The 18,266-nt window shown below is 42.3% G+C and overlaps 1 protein-coding gene across 5 annotated transcripts in view; it reads left to right on the plus strand.

The window, feature by feature from the left end:
• The window catches only part of LOC144798733 (uncharacterized), a 784,842-nt gene that overhangs the window by 473,835 nt on the left and 292,741 nt on the right, over nucleotides 1-18,266 (plus strand). For all 5 annotated transcript variants that reach the window (XM_078669743.1, XM_078669744.1, XM_078669747.1 and 2 more), the window contains one exon: nucleotides 11,537-11,647. In XM_078669743.1, coding sequence (XP_078525869.1) covers nucleotides 11,537-11,647 — 111 coding nt within the window. The remainder of the gene's footprint in view (nucleotides 1-11,536; nucleotides 11,648-18,266) is intronic.

Here is an 18,266-nt window from a genome sequence, read left to right on the forward strand (position 1 = left end):
GTTCAAGACGGCGAGGGAGACGGTTAGAATATGGAATTCAATATTGATCATTGGTGGGACTTCTTTTTTTCATTCAAAGTTATCGCTATGGGACAATCCGGGACTACCCGGAATCTTTAGCGATGGAGCAAGGAGTACATGGGCCAATTTTGGTATAAACACTTTAGGGGATCTTTTTGGTACGGAGGGTTTTTGGGATTTTGCGACACTTAAACTTCTCTACAAGGTGCCTGAATCTCTGCGGTTTAAATATATGCAAATCCGGGATTTTTTTATACGTAAAATGAACTTGAGGGGAGTTTCTGACTCTGATATTTGGTCTTGTCTTTACACGGAAAAGACGAATTTTTTAATTAGTGAAGGCTACAAATGCCTCAATTACTATAAAGCTGATGATTGTTCGAAGCTTGCTGTGAAATGGACCACAAGATTAGGTACTAATATAACTGCTAATAAGATCTCTGCTTCACTAGGTAGTATTAACAATGTAGTACAATCCTCTAGCCTAAGGCTTCAATTATACAAAACAGTATGTCTCCTATATTATACCCCGCAAAGAATCTCAAAATGGTCCCAAAGTAGCCCACCAAGTGATCATACTAAGTGCCCTAAATGTGGCTTATCAGCAGCAGATCTCAAACATATGCTTCTTCTATGTCCAGCAATATCTGAGTTCTGGTCCGGATTGGAAAATATTTTAAATCAAATACAAGTGATTTTTTTCCCCTTTTTCAGTAATGACAGTACATTAAGCTTCATTAACCTTCACATTGTTATGTTATGTTATGTTACATGGAACTTATCAAGCGCTCGTTCACCAACGGTTTCTCCGCGCGGAGATACACCTTCGGGTGTGATGCCGGCGCGTAATAAGCCCATAAATAAATAAATTGGTGCTGAGGAAGACGTGAGAAAGCAATAGAGGAAAAAGACCTTGGTATCATATGCCTGGCAGAACAGCCATGTCTTCAGTTGTTTTCTGAACGGTGCTTGAGAGGTGGCTGTCCTGAGCTCCATCGGAAGCGAGTTCCAGAACTGAGGAGCTTAAACTGCAAATCGAGAACCACCATATTTCTTACGTTTAAAGGTGGGAGTAACTAGCAGATTCAAATGAGAAGGTCGTAAATTACGAGTGGGGACATAATGTAGGATCTTGGATGAAATAAAAGCTGTACTGTTGTCATGAAGAGCTTTAAAGATCGTGCATCCCACCTTGAAAAGGCCACAAATAGCCACAGGAAGCCAGTGAAGACTTTTCATCAGGGGCTAGAAACGCTGCCATTTATGTTGATGGAAGTTCAGTCTGGCAGCCTGATTCTGGACTAGCTGGAGGCGTCTAAGTTGGTAAGCCGGAATACCTACATAGAGAGAATTGGAATAGTCCAGTCGGGAGATGACCAAAGCCAAGATCACTAAGATCTGAGCTTCCCGAGACAGAAATCAGCCTATCTTCTTGATTCTGCATAGTTGAAAAAAACCTGCAAAAAATCACTGAGCTGATCTGGGCTTTCCACTATACCCAAACTCTTGGCTGAACTAGCCGGGAGGGGAGGGTTGCCTAACATAGATGGCAAAAAGTTGGAGTTCCATGGATTAGCAAGTCTCACTTATGAAAATCATAGTGTCTTCAAAATGAGACACAGAACATGGATAATGATTAATGTCAAAGGCTAATTGAAGGTCGTCCGCATAGTTGTATGTCACGCCTTTTCTTTCCCGAAGAGAAGAGATTAAAGGAAGGAGGTACAAATTAAAAAGAAGCAGGGAAACGGAGGAGCCCTGGGGTACTCCACAAGGTAGTTCCATCTTATTTGAGGAGAAGTTAGCAAGACGTACCGATTGAAACCAGTTACTAAAAAAAGAGGAAAGCCATTTTAGGGCCAGGCCCTGGATCCCGGCATTACTGATACGGTCCGTCAAGATGTTATGATCAACCATATCAAAAGCAGCTGGGAACCAGGGCCTGGGTGAGCCCTCTATCTACGCCCCCTTTAAGGCCGTCCATAACTGTCAAGATGACTGATTCTGTGGAGTGGGAGGGTCGAAAACCGGCCTGATGGGAGTCCAAGACATGAAACTGTTCGACAAAGGTACTTAGTTGGGTTGAGACATGTGCCTCTAGGACCTTACCAAGGTAAGGTAATAATGAGATTGGACGGTAGTTGCCAAGAGTAGAAGGGTCCGCACCTGGTTTCTTCAAAATAGGAATGATTTCTGAATTTTTAAAGAGGTCAGGAACTATGCCCGACTCACGTGATTTATTAAGAAGAGAGAGTGGGGGATCTGGGCATTTGGAAAAGACTTTCTGGAGAACATGAGGAGGACAACTATCCGTCGGGTAGCCAGAGCCAACTCTTTTAAATAAACCCAAAAAGGTCTCCAAAGGAATAGTGGGAATCGAAGTCAGCTGAAGCGACAATCCACAGATATTGAGAACATTTACGGGAGTAGCAGAGGTCGGAATACTAGCCTTAATAGGAGTGGTTTTCTCCATAAAATATGAATTGAGAGATTCACAGAGGGGTTGTGAAGGGATTGGTTTCAATACAATTCTGTCAGGTTTAGAAAGCTCATTGACTATTTAGAATATATCTTTAGATTTGCTAGCTGAATTTAAGACTTTATTAGAGAAATATTCAGTTTTGGTTTGAAGAATAGAGTTTTTGTATTCTTTCAGCAGGTTGGTGTAAGTGTTCTTATCAGCTACATGGTAGTGAAGTCTCCATCTGCGTTCTGCTTGTCTCAGTGCCAGCTTCTTAGTTTTAAGATCAGCAGAGAACCACCGCTGTGCATCATGAGGTCTGAAGGTGTTTGTAAGCTTGAGAGGGGCAACACGATCACATGCGGACTCAAGCCATAACTTGAGGTTTGCAGCCTGTGTGTGAGTCGACTCTGAGACAGACGGGGCCGTAGCTGTTAAAAGAGAACAGAGATGGTCAATATTGGCACTTCTCCAATTTCTAGATTTACAGTTTTTAGTCAGTTGTGTTTTAGTGGGGAGAACGTCAGGGAGGGTAAGAAAAAGGAGGTGGTGATCCGACCAAGTACACGGGAAAAGCAAAGGGGTCGGAATCATCAAATTAGCTGTCTAGACCTGATCTAAAGTGTGTCCCTTGATATGAGTAGGTTCCTGCACATGTTGGGTGCAGTTCATTCCTGACAGAATATCTGTCAGCTCGATAGAGTTGGCACTCTCCAGTTCGTCTTGAGGCCAATAATTAAAATCACCACTAATGAGAAGTCGAGCGTGAATGATGGCCAAATGGGAAATCACTTCACCCAGAGCCTGGGGGAAGGTAGGCACATAGCAAGGGGGTCTGTAAAAAAGAGCGCAGGTGAAAGATGACTGGGGGATTCCAATGTAAAAACTAAACTGTCGACAGAGGGCAAACCCTTAATCCCTAATATCTTAAACTGACGATCCTTAAGGATGGTAGCTTCCACACCACTGCCCACTTTCCCTGGGGGACGGTTAGCTTGCCAGATGTAGAAATTATCTGGCACAGCTGCCAAGATATCAGGGGTGGACTCTTCAGTAAGCCAAGTTTCCGTAAGGAGAAGTAGATCAGGCTTTTCAGACTGTAGAAGTTGGAAGATCTCGAGTTGATGCTTCACCATGGACCGTGTGCTCAGGTAAATGACTGAAATACCCATTTTTTCCTGGCTATTGTGGGTATTATAAATGTGCTATAACATAACATATTAAGGGCATGCAGTGCAATGGGTGGGCGGAAATAGAGTTAGATAGAGTTTCAGGGAAAGTAGCTCTATGTTTAAAAATACCTGACTCATTTAGACTGAGGCGGATATGGTCAGCTACATCATGGTTCCCATGCTACTCCTTCAACTCCATAGCTGAATATCTCAGCAAATGTGCATAATTTCTGGCCCCTGGACTCGTATGGCCATGGACAGGTGCAGACGGGCTTGCCTTTGGCACGTCTTTGGCGCGCCGGCGGCCAGGTCCCCATCTGACTAAATACACGTCAGAGCGGGCAGCAGGCTTAGCCTCAAAGGGCTCACTGCTCTCCACTGCACGGCCGGGTCCCCTTCTGACTAAATACACATCAGAGCCGACAGCAGGAAGTGAGGGAAATGCGGGGGGAGGAGTTACGTCACCTCCGTTCAATCGGCACAGCAAGCCGTGACAGATCGAGGGACAACGAGCAGGAAATGCCAAGTAAGTATTTAGCGTCAGTTAAGCAACAGTTTTAAAAAAAACACAATTACAATTTACAGTTCACTAAAACATCGCAATAAAATGACTGGCAGGCTCAGCCTCATGGCGCTCACTGCTCTCCTATTAGCATCAATCGGAGACTCCTGGTCACCAGTGGTGCTGGAACATTTGTCAGAGTGTGGGTACTGACCACTGACTTCATATTACTACAGTCATAGTTACTTTAAAATACCAAAGTTGTATATGAATTCCCAAGTGAACTAAATGAATTGAACTTATTCAGCGAAAGAATGGGGGTGCTACTTTGGTGCCCAGTGGTGAATTTTCAAGCACACCTTACAAATGTACAGCTAAATTGTAGTAGTGTAGTGTAGTAGTGTGGTATCATTTATATAGAGCACAATCTTAATCAAAATGGTCTCTCTGTGTAATTAAATTATCAGAGATAACTGCCAGACTGTAAACTCAGTTTTGATTCGTATACAGCAATGTCTTAATTGTTCTTCACATGGGGTGAACCACTGTGTCAACAAAATTTGATCCTATGCTATGAATCTTCTATTCCAGATGAACAGGTCTTATCTCAGTCTTAATCTCCACCTCAGGTGATGGCCTGTCATCTGAAACATCCACCTGAATGGTGACACCTTTGTTAAGGTCATATGCAACATCTTATGTGCTCTTGATCATACAAGTGGCAGATCCATCTCCCACATAGAATGGCATGCTTCTTCATCGTACTTTCCCTTCTAGCACTAGAGAAAGAAACAGTGGTGCTTTAAGGCACATCCTTTGCCCGCCATCGCCACCCTTATATAGGTATCCTACCATTTATGTCTTCAATCCAAAAACGAGGGGTAAAAACTAGAAAGGTCACAATGTGTTTATCACCTCAAATTTTGGACCAAGATTTGAATAATTCTTTTGATACGTAAGTCATACTTCGCTGGCCTACTTGCATGTTTATCTTCCAGTACACTCTGAAAACCTTCCAACTTTTGAAAAGAAAGCATATCTGCAAACAAGACAAGAGGAATGAAGTATTTTTGACAACTATAGACAACTAGAATGACCGAAGACCCAATTCTATCAGTAAAATGTTTAACTGGCAGTCCTGCTTTGTCTCAATTACCTTGTTTCTTATGAAACACACTGCTTCCATGGGAAATCTTGGAAAATCTTTACAGTAGTCAACCCCCATACTCATCTAGTGGTTTGTGCTGTGTACTAAAGTCCCTACTAGCAGTCTCAGATTTCTTGAATCCTTTGAGGAAAAATGGTGACCAACATCAAGCAGTCCTCAAGACATTCAGTTGTGTTATATTATGTGGATGAATCTGCATTTCTGAATTAAAAGACAAGATTAGGTGAAGGCCCCTTTTTGACATGGTTACCCCCACTTTTTGCCTGGTACCCCATGCAATATTTATAGCAGTGCGCTGGATTCCTGGTAACCATATCCCCAGTGCCAGATCTCTTTCCCTAAATCTGAACAATTTTTCCCCTATTGACAATAACTTTAGCACTCCCTATAAGTCCCTAGTACATGGTACCACTGGTACCTAAGGCCGGCAATACTAAGGAGGGCCCCTAAGGGCTGCAGCATATATTGTGCCACCCTTAGAGAACCCTCAGCACCAACATGCCAATTGCCATTGCAGGCTGCCATGGTGCAGAGAAAAGTGAAAAATGCAAAAAGAACAAATGATGGACAGAATGCAGAACAATGTCATACATTCACCCCAGAACACAGATCTGGGCCTAAATACATCGTTCTTTTGTTCACCATGCCATTCCAGTTTGGACCCAGCCATATGCAAATCAGTCTTGACCCTACGCCCAATAGGAACAGCCCATCCTGAACTGCCAGGCCAGGTCCTTCCTGGACTGGAAACAAGCATCCGAGGACCGGCTTCAAAAGAGAAAAGTGAAGATACAACATGGCACACCTCTGGTGTGCCATGACTACAGACTCAGCATGCAGTATAGGCATTTCACCCCTACAGTAGCGTTACAGCCCTAAGGGAGGGTGCACTACACTACATGTGACGACAAATCTGCATGAGCAGATATGCCCCTGTGATGTCTAAGTCGATTCGTAGATATTACATGTGAACAGGGAAGCCATTTGGCATCCATGTGCTAGACACTGGCATGCACAAACTCCCCAGCTACATGATGGCTTCACTGAAATAGGAGATGTTTGCTATCAAACATCTTGTATTAATAAACTCACGCTGATTCCAGTTAGAGAATAAGTAATACATGCACCTGGAGGACACCGTAGAGGTGCTCCCTGACAACCTAACGACTATTAGTGTGCGGCTGACTGGTGTAGACCAGCCTGCCACTACAGACAGGTTTCTGACCCCCTTCCATCTGAGAGCCCACACTCTCTGAGGGCAGAAACAATGCCTGTTCCGGCCACAGGTGTTGTCACGTCCTCCAAGCAGGATGGCTATGAGATCATCATATTAAGGCAGGAGGCTTCAAAGGCCTCTGCCGCCTTCGATATGCAACCCAAGGATTCCTCAGACAGGGGAAATGCCACCCCATGCCTTGGGCCTTATTGAACCAAGACAAGTCGGGGAAATGAACTAGACAGGAAGTGTGCCCCCCTCTCGGGCTAGTACCACCCCTAAGTTGGGCTACCTGAAGTTGACATGACTTTTAGAATTCGACAATCTTTGTTTTGGTGGAATTAAGCTTTCTGGGTGAGGGTCCTGTCCACTTTCCACAGGAAGTGGTCATATAAAGAGTGTAGACACACTAAAGATCAGAGATGTTTTGGAAAAGAAACTACAGGAGAGTTGGGAAGCAGGGAGGATGCAACATTTTAACAATTGAGAGAGGATTGGTAATTTTCTATGATGGCGTGTGAGCGTACAGGTTACCCATAATGATAGCAAAAGTATTGCAGGCTCTATAATCAGACTGAGGTAGAGTAAGAACTAACACGGCTGATGGAAATTAGAAATGCTTTTCAGAGTTTCTTTCAGGAACTCTGTAAGGAGGATTTAAGATCTAGCCCACAGATGGTCAGGGATTGGTTCGAGTATATACACTTGTCGTATCTCTCGGGGGAATCTAGGGCAGACTTTGTCAAAGAGGCCGTTAAGGGTATTAGCGCTGGGAAGGTGACAGGACCAGATGGGATACCAGGGGAGTGTTATAAACTATTAAGTAAAGTGATTAGCCCTATTTTAAAAACACTCTTTAATGATGTATTATTCTTAAGGCTGTCTCCTCCAGTCATGGCATAAGGCATCCATTAAATCAATCTTGAAATCCAACAAAATATCCAAGAAAATGCAAATCATACCGCCCTATTTAATTATGTAACCCAGATTACCAAATTTGCGCAGGTATATTGGCAAAGAGGTTAGGTCAGGTCGCCAGTGAGGTAATTCATCAAGACCAGCAACTTTTTATGAAGGGGCGCCAAATGCACAATCTAACACACTAACTGATCGGGACTGTCGTCTTGACTGTTGCTGGAGCCATCTCCTTAGTGATATTGATCTTCAAAGTGGCCTAAGCATTTGACCAGGTGAACTGGGATTATCTATGGCTTTGTTTAGAGAGGTTTGGTATCTTGAAACTATATGTACAGACCTTGAGGGCACTATTATCCAAGACCAAAACTGGAGAACTGTTTGATTAGGATTTAACGTATAGCTTCGCTGTAACTAGAGCAACCCTTCAGGAGTGCCCCTTGTCTCCTGTATTACTTAACTTGTATATAGAGCCTTTAGCCCAAAAAATGAGGGAAGATCATGTCATTACCCCCTATCAGTCTCATGGATACACAAAAAGGTTAGACTTTATGCTGATGATTTGATTTTGTATAATCCAGTACCTAGCTCTACACTGGAGAGGTTTGTCAAGTTGGCAAATTAATCTGGGATATTTTCAGGATACTTTATCAAACAGGAAAAAACTGAACTAAAGGTATGGAATGCAGAGTTGCAGAACATCTTAGTAAAGGAGGAAGTGCACTATTTAAGTATCCTAGTGAATCACAATTCAAATTATTACAGAGGTTAACTTATGAAAAACCTCAACAGAAATCAACAAAACTCTTAGAAGGTGGCAGAATCTATCTCTCACGATACATGGCAAAGTTAAACTGATTAAAAGGAGTATCCTCCCTAAACTTATGTTTCTCTATAATTTCATACCGCTGGCCTTCCCAAAGAGCCTAGTGCAAAAAATTCAGGGGAACATAAATAGCTTTATCGGGGGGTCGAGGAGAGCTGGTATATCGTGAAAAAAGCTTATAGAAAAACTGCAGATAAGGGCCCTACAGCTGCCAGATATTCAACTGTACTGTAGGTCATTTCAATTTCAATTCTTTAAGGGTATTCTGAATACACTGATAGATATGGGTAATGAAGATCTGGATAAGATGCTTTGGGCTATGATAAGGTCTTAAACTGAAGAAGCTGGGTTCCGATACAAGTTTGGGGTTCCAAAATGTTACAAGAATGTTTGGCTGAAAACTTTGGTTGTGGCTATAACCTCATGGGTTAGGTTACAAAAAATCTGGTGAATTCTCTATTTTTCTTGTAATCCCTCAAAGATAGCTTAAGTGCTCCTTTACAAGCTGAAGGAATTCAAAAATGAGGGGACTTGCTAAATGTTAAGTGTTAAGACAGGTGGAAACCTCTCTAAATTTGAATACCTGCAATTAGTTTTATGGGCAATGGCACATAAGGACGAATCACGAACTTCAGGGGACACTGAAACAGCCTTACAATTGGCTGGGGTCAAGAAAGAAGTTGCTAAATGGTACGTACTATTGAGTGAAATGGGAGACCAATTGACACCACGTTGCAAATGATCTAGAGCAGATGCTTGCCGAGCAACCAGTTGGAAACCTTATGGCAAGTATCCTTTTGCACTTTTTATGAGGTGGGCAATTCTGATATGCTTAAAAGGAATCACTTGTTTATGTTACACAGACTATACTGGACTCCACAGAAACTTTCGAAATTTCATGGCTCCACCTGCTTGTGGAATGTCCGGTTTGAAGTCTTTTTGGGAGAAAGTAAGTTAATCTATGGCAGAAATTACCAACAAAGTGATCAAGGAAAGCCTTTTCTAGTTTTGTTTGGCATATTCCAAGAGTCAGAAGAAAAGCCCAATAATCAGAAATTAAGAAACCTCATTTTTTCTTTGATAATAATAGAGAGGAATGCTATCTGTACAAAATGGCTGGATCCTGACACCCCTACACGGAAAGACTGGTTAATGTTAATAAAGAGAGTGTATTTGATGGACTTAGTAAATCAAAGATGAAAGAACAAAGTTGATTTATGGTCCCCGGTGGTCGAATGGTTTCAAGATAGGCATGGTGAGGTCCTATGATTAAGAACACCCCCTGAGTGCTCTCCTTCCTCTCAGACTGGATCTGAGCAATACCCCAAGACCTGCTGTGAAAAGTAATGGCCCTGTTTCCTGAGCCCTGGTGGGTGAGGAAGCCTGCTGCTGGTTATTGCCTATGAGACGGTCAAGTGTGTTTGGCAAGGAGGTCTACAAAAATAGAAAAGACCCTGCCTGATGCACTAAGTCTCGACAATCATGACCCAGTGATTCGTCGTGCAGCTGAACTCCTGCCAAGAACCCCAGTGGGCTGCCAGCACTTCAGTGTGCAGGCACCGAAAGGCAAAGTCAAGTCTACCCAGTTGCCGCTCCCTGGTCAGCCCGATTCAGCAGCCCCCAGGAAGAGGACCCTGTGCTTCTGAAGGTCTGATCTGTCCTGCCACCAAGTGAGAGGCCTCCAGGACCAACAGGAGCCACACAGAACCAATGCCTGGGGTACCGGACCCCTTGCAGCAGGCAAAGACCATGAGAATTCAGTTGGGACATCAGCAGAGCCATCCTGATTTTTGCAGGCTCTAACGGCGAGACCGGCTACTGCGAGGCTTCAGAAAGCACAGAGCCCAGCTGATCTTTCTACTCTACACCCGTGCACCTCTGCCCAGGTACCGATAAACTGACTGTGCCTCCTTGTCGCCAGAACCCTATTGACCCCAGCCCCTTGTTGGGAGCTCCCAGGCATGTCCTCAAGTCCCCCTCTGCAACCTGTTCCTAGGTGGCCCCCTTTCTTTCTACCAGTGTAACATACATAGCTATCAATCTGACCAGCACCTCTCCACCCAGATGCCCCAGGACAGGTAACATGTAACTACTGGTGATACTTTGGACCTTGGTCCTCTAAGACTCCAAGAGCAGAGGTAAACCCACAGAAACTGAAAGCAAATAACGGTATGCTATACATGCCTTTTCTACCAAAGGAAGATGCATTTATTGAACATTTTACATACCTGCTAAAATCGATTAAAAAAAAAATACTTACTTGATAATAAAGTTCTTGTTATCAAAATTTCCATTAAAAAATGACTTCATTTTCTAAATTGGTCCCTTGCTTTATTGTTGAATGTTTGTTTCATGTATTGCCTCTGTGTGTGTCAACAAATGCTTGCACTACCCTCTGATATGACTACTGCTCGCCCACATTACCACAAAAGAGAGCATTAGTATTATCTAATTTAGCCTCTGTGTACCAGTAAGGGATCCACTGGAAACCGCACAGTGTACTTCGTTTTAGTACACTGTGTAGAGAACCCGAGTCCTACACTGAGTGTTTCTAAAATTATGACTTATCTGTGATGTCATGGGGCATGAGGCAGATCTGTAGGAGGTCCTTTTTCATCAGGGAGCTTACCTGGCTTCTGAATATCTAATATTGCCTGATTAGCCCTCTCATGGCTCATCATGTGTTGATGGTGGGATGGGTGTATTTCTTTGCTTCTCTGTTGACTTCATTACGAGTCTGATGGAGCTCGGTCTTTAGGTAGACACACAGGCTGAGGTCAACTCCATCTGCCCCTAGCAGTCCTGAAGGTTTTCTGGGACCTGCAGACCTTATAGGTGACCCTCTCTAAATCCACTCACTGACATACCCATAGTTTCCCCTTTGCAGCAGTTGAAAGGGCTGAGGAGGGCTTATCCATTTGAAAAAGCTCAACTGATAAGCATAGATAAGCCCTAACCCTTGCTGGACACAGTCCTGTTGTGGCTTGCAATCTAGAGGGTATTCCAGGACTTCTAGTTCCAATAGTTCATTTCTTTCATACAGTAACATAACCACACATTTTGTGTTTGCACCTATTATATATTTTGTGATTGTAACACACAGCCTTGGCATAAAACATGACACACCTCTATAAATATCACATATTGCATATTATGAAGCAAACATTTTGTGAAGTATTTTAATTCCTCCTTGAATGGTTTGTTGTGCATAGGCGCTGGAGAATCTCAATGCTTTGCTTGTTCTCTTTTCTACAGGTGAATGGCCCCTTAGGGAGTGAGCTCAATTTGCTAGACATTGACAGCACTGACAATCCGTCTGAGATTATGGACATCAAACCTGAAGAAAAGGCGAACAATGGAAAAGTGGTAGAATAATGCTTTACAAGTTTTAGGAAAACTATATGTATATGAATTATGATGGATTGAAAAGGTGGTTTTGCCAATGCACAAAAAAACCTGTACAAAAGAAAGATCAATTTGTGATTGTTGAATGAGGAGATTCACATGATCTTTAGTATTAAGTGAAGGTCTCAGGCACAGCAACTATCCATCAGGTAACACATGTCCTGCAGAAGCAGTCTCTGGACAGCCAAACTATCCCTTAGGTTAAATATATATCAGTGATGCTGAGCCTGCAGTATATAAGAGGGCTGCATCATCAAAGTGTCAGCCCTTGAAAATCAGGAAAGACCCTTTTTTTTGGAACAGGGCTTTTACATTACAGTTGCAAACCGTCATTATTTAAATAACATTTCAAAGTTGCTTTTGAGTTGAACACATGGATTTATTATGCACCTCTCTGGGGTGTGTGATCACCAGTGTTAATATTATTTTGCTCATTAGCTATAGATTTATTTCATTATTTTCTTATGTGCAGAACACAGCTGCCAATGTGTGCCATGTCATGGGTGACTTTCAGCTAGCTTGTGGGTCTGAAAGAACAGGAGGATTATCTGAAAGTGTAATTTGTCACATGCAACCCATTGGAAGCTTAGCACGCCGGGTTACCGATACATCTACATTAATGATCCTGGCAGGACAGAAATTAATTAAACCTCTTCCTTAGGCACATTTGCTTTACTCCGAGCCTTAAATGGGCACATAGTAAAACCTCCACTTCTTTAGTTTGAAAGAGCAGGCACCAACACATCCCAGCACAAACCATTGCTTTTTAATAGAAAAGGACTGCCATTTCTCAGGAGCAACCAGGTACTCTGGCATAATTTTATTATGCTCTTTGATATTTTCATTTCAGCACTTGCTGTACCATGAGTGTGATAGAGCAACAAAATCAGCTCCTTTAGTGAACATCCCTGTGCTGCCCGTGTGCACTTTGCTCAGGGGGAACAGCATCCGTGGGGGAGCTGAAGTTTTAGTAAGCAAAAAGATGTATTGTCTGAATAAAAAGCACCATCGCAAATTGTACATAAAATACCTCAATGTTAAACATAGGAAATAATTTATCCTAACATGGAAAAGATCATGCAGATTCCATAAAAGCGGCAATTGCTTGTTGCAGAGAACACACTAGTATTCATATATTCTCTATGCAAAGACATTCAGGCACATTAAAATGAGAGTGACCAGCAAGAATCCATACAAGACTTCAAAGTGCCACGTGCTTATAAACAAAAAGCCTACTTGTTGTTTGGTCAATAAAAACACCCCAAAATTGGATTTTACAGTACAAGCAAAGAAGCAAATGCAATGCAAATAAAACCTGTGAAAATAAAAAATACCATAATTTGGGCATACGAATACTATGATCCTAATAAAAAGTGCCATATGCTTTGGTACAAGATATAACCGTAAAGATCAGGTCATATAATTTATTCAGACAGTAGCCAGAAGGTGCCAAGGGCATACACTTGAGAGAGGAAAACAACAAGAGCCTCATAGTAGAAAAATATAGCACTTGTTTTAAATAATACTTTAAAAACAAAGTTTGAACTAGAGATGCAAGCATTCGTTCTGCAATAGTTTGAAACATTATCAACAACAGGTTAGTGAAATTGAAGCACCAAATAAGCATAAAATAGGTGCCTGATGAGCAGATTTCACCGCTACATTGACAAAAGAGGGTTTTAACAGGATACAACGTGCATTGAGCAGGTTTGAGCAGGTACAAACAATATGCAATAGAATTTCTTGTGAAAACCCACACTGTCTACAATCACTGGTTGTCCATTGTTGGATCCATGTTGGTGTGCCAAGCCATACTTTTAAAAATGTCCCCCTCATACATGATAGAATGTAGGTAGTCGGATAAGGATGAATTCCCAAACTCTGATACGGATTGATCACTCTCCAGGCGTGTTTCTTAGCAGCTAAAGCCTCTTTATCTACAATGAATGAATTTGTCTTTCTATTTAAAAGCTGTTTAAAACTAAGCTTATTCATCTCAAGAGTTACTGACGCAAATCAAAGCTTTGGAAACATGTTGAGATGTAGGATCTCCAAGCGGTACAAAAGGGGGTGGTGATGGACGGAGTATCTGAACCAATCAAACACTCACACCCAGTCAACAGATCTGGGTTTAATCCATCACCGTTCTTTATCCCACTCTGCCACCCCAGTTCAGACATGGCCATATGCAAATCAGTCTGACCCTGTGCCTCATGGGAACAGTCCAGCTCGAACTGCCAAGCCATGCCTTCCCTGGACCGGATACAAGCTTCATAGGACCGGTTTCTGGCATTGCAGCCGTCTTCAGCCAGGCTTGCTTGAATCCAGTGGCAAAGTGAGCAAGAGACTCACGTCTGAGCATACCCTGCCAACTTATGGCGAACAAAGCGGTACAAAAGGGGGTGGTGATGGACAGAGTATCTGAACCAATCAAACACTCACACCCAGTCAACAGATCTGGGTTTAATCCATCACCGTTCTTTAGCCCACTCTGCCACCCCAGTTCAGACATGGCCATATGCAAATCAGTCTGACCCTGTGCCTCATGGGAACAGTCCAGCCCGAACTGCCAAGCCATGCCTTCCCTGGACCGGATACAAGCTTCCTAGGACTGGTTTCTGGCATTGCATCTCCAAGCCCCAGCATATTTAGAGTGATTTATTTCGTACCAACAGTTGTTTACTCAGGGGACAGGGCCAGATGGGGAGAATACATGTATGCATTTCAGAAATTACCCTTGCGCCACCAAGGACTGTCGTCGAAGATCAAATTCCAGGTGGATTTCCGCTTGGCCAATTGGCTTAGGAATTCCTAAGAGGGACTTGCAAGCCTTAATTAACAATAGACCCAATAATTTAGAGTCTTTTTCCTTGGTGATAGGTGAGCCCTAAGCAATAGTCGGTAGTAGCTTGGCTCCCATGACTTTAAGAAAATGTTCATACGATTGGCTTCTTAACCACTTGGGCTCTGATGACGAGCTCAGCTCGTCATCAGTTGCGCCGCTCGCACGCTGATGACGAGCTGAGCTCGTCATGTAACGCGGCTTTTTAAAAAAAGCAGCGCAGCGCGAAAAAAGCCGCCGCACGCATGCGGTTAATGTATTATGTAATGAATTAAAACCATATATTAAAGATTATGTTTTTGCACCTAAAACGTTAAAATGACTTTTAAACAAGACTTAATTATTAAATTACATGGCCAGATACTTGTATGTCACCACAGCCTCAACTGGCCGTCCTCTTGCTTTTCGAAATCCTATAACAGAATTCACTGGGCCAATTTTCATGATCTTGGTTTTCTTGACATTCATCTCCAAAGAATTGGCTGTAATGTATTAATCAAAAGCAGTGATTAGTCATTGTAACACCATTAGGGTTTGACTGAGTAGAATTGCATCATCAGCATACCGAAGATATTTAAGATGATCCATGGAACATTTGGGCATTAACAGTTTCAAAATGCTGCAACAGATCTGAGATAAAGAAGTTAAAAAGGCATGAACCCAATACACAGCCTTGTTTTCGATCATTGCAGGTTTTAATTCTTCGAGACAACCTAGATCCATCGCCTACCTCAACCTGAACCAAAGTGTTTGTGTACAAAAGTATAATAGTATCAAGAACCACTTGCTGAATAGCCCATCCAGCGTGTTTTCGCCAAAGTATGGATCGTGGAACAGAAACAAATGCAGCTATTAAGTCAATAAAACGGATATATACTTTTTTTTTTTAAATAGCTCTGCCAGTATGGTGAGGGTTAATAGGTTGATGATTGTGGATTGACCCTTACAAAATCCCGACTGGTAAATTGGGATTATTTCCTGTGATGTTGCCCATTCTTCCATATAGGTCAATAATCTGGAGGCAAATGCCGTAGCCTTCACAACAGTTAGAGCAATTAACCGATAATTTGAAGGGTTATCTGCTAGGCCGCTTCATTGATGACCCCAACAAATGCTTTGCTATTGTTGGTCTTGGTAGCATTTATTAACCTAAGCTATAGCACCTGTTGATATTGTGACTTCGCCTTCCAGACTTCCTGTCTATAGGACCTTCTCAGTAGCTCCAGCTTTTCATTAACAGAATGAGAGGTTAACCAATATCGATGGTTGAAAACTGCCCTTGAAGCCCTATAAAGAGCCTTTTTCAAGTTAAATCGCTTAGGTGAATACCACCTATTGGTTGTCGAATTCAAGGGGTGCGCCTTTACTAATTTTATTGCAATACATTTCTCCACCAATGATGTAGAAATGAATTTCGATTTGGCCACCATCATTCCCCCACTCAACATACTCGAGGCACTATGATTGAATAAAAGGTCAATGAACTTCAATATTTCAGACTGATTGTTGGATTGCCAAACCAAGCTTTTTAAACTATCAGTCGAGGTGGCTGAATGTTGAAGCACATTGGCTTTATGATTACAGCTTATTGGCAGATCCAAGGTTAACCTCTGGGTGCTTTGCTCACTTTTGACTCTTGGAATCACCTTGTAATTGTTTATATTTGGACCAAAATCAAATGATATGAAAGTATAGTCGATAATCGAGCCATATTTAGAATTTTTAAAAGTTGAAATTTCCCTTAATTTACAAGAAATTGATTCACTAAGCATAATCAGACTAAGCTGCTGCTGGTTACCATGACACAGCTTAGAGGAACCATTGCTTGACCAATCTGAGGATTAAAGTGAAACCAAGTGTATATTGAAGTCACCAGAGATGAGTAGGCTGGCCATTTGATAGCGGACTGCTAAAGATTTTACAATATCCCACAGGGTGAACAACTGAGTCATTTTGTTACTTTTTCTTGTACTTACATATGTGCTCAATATTATCATGAGATCAAACTGTAGGAGAACACCTTGTATTCATGTCAGCTTCAAATCAAATACTTCTACCTTCACACTCAGCTCTGTTGCAATATAAAATGAAAGCCACCCCTTAGTGATTCCTTGGTTAATTGAACACATAGCTGGAAGAATACATTCCTTGTAGCCAAGCAATGGAGTATCCTGTTCTCTCCATGTTTCCTGAAGCCTCAACATTTCAAAAGAATGTAAAAAGGAGATTATATCTGGGTCGGCCATCAAGCGAGCAAGACCATGAACATTCTAAGAACAAATTCTCAATTGCTTATTTTTCACTTTGCTGTTATGCAGACTTTAATCCACACCACCAGGTGATGTGTTTGATAGGGTTGCTAGGAGACATGCCCAATCTTCAGATGGCATTTTATTTTTGGTTAGTAAGTCTCAGTTGCGAACTCCTGATGGCATATTTGTGATTGAAAGGTCCATGATGTTTCTTATATTACTAAGGAGCCCAATCACACCTCTAAGTAGTGGGATTGATTTTTCACTATACCCTTTCTTGTATTAAACGAGACAAGGTTATCATCCAAACATAGGGCAGATTTGTCACAATCTTTTAGTTTCTTGGAGGACTTTGGTGACTTAGGTAGCCTTTGGTTTTGTTGGATGTCGTTCAGACACATGACAGAATCATCACAATCTCTCAAAACAGCTATGCTGTTTTAATCGTACCTGTCTGTGCACCAACTGCCTTAGACAGACAGCGTTGTTGAATGGGTATTGCTGTAAAACCTAACAATGCATTGAAGGGGAATGAGAAGGAAACACAGTACTCTGGATCTGCATGAATTTGTGCCTTAACTATTGTTGCATGTTACCACCCACTCTTGATTGGGGCAGCCAATGTAAAGCACGTATCACCATCAGTGGACTGTGTTAAACAATCACCCTGCACAGCACATTGCAAGCTGCTTCTGCTGATGGACCTAGAACTGCTGGAGAAGGTATAGGTAAAGACCATTTTCGTATTGAGCTTTGTCTGCCTGTTTAAAATAATCCATAATATGGGACTGGGAGGGCTGGTTAAGGGTATTGTTGGTAATTTTAATTCGCTGGTATGAAACACTCCCACCGGGGCTTTTTTAGGGATCTTATACCTTTTTTGTGACTTTAAGGTCCCTTGTGATTTCCCAGACCTCCTGTTCTTTAACAAAGGTGAGGAAACAGCGTGTATCTAATCAAAGAAGTTTTACAAACACAGAAATCTCTGGAGTGACAAGCCAAATGTTGTATAGGTAGACAGAGGGATCATTTGAGAGACTTGCTGCCCACACCTGGTCCTAACCAGACCATCTCTGCTAGCCCTCAGCTTTACTTTAGTACAACAGAGGCTAATGCTGCTGCCACACCAACCCATTTCAAATCTTAATGGTAGCACTACAGGGTACATTGAAAAACAGTCCAAAAATGACAGATAACATGGATAGCAATTGTCACTGGCCACATAGGGCCTTCTACAAGGACACAATAAGATAGTGTAGCAGCAACAGTTGTGATAACAGTTGATGTAAGCCAGTGCTACCTCCTCACACACCGATGGAGCTCAAACACATCAGAAGAGGCACGAGCACACCGGCAAATATCATGGGGCCTTAGGATATTTGCACACCCTGGCCCTGGACCCTTGCAACTCTCAATTAAATGAGTTCCGCAAGTAAGGTGAACATTATCTGACCGGTATCCATTGTTAGACTGGTGCAACCTACCT

This window comes from Lissotriton helveticus, chromosome 12 (genome assembly GCF_964261635.1).
Source record: "Lissotriton helveticus chromosome 12, aLisHel1.1, whole genome shotgun sequence".
NCBI lineage: Eukaryota > Metazoa > Chordata > Amphibia > Caudata > Salamandridae > Lissotriton > Lissotriton helveticus.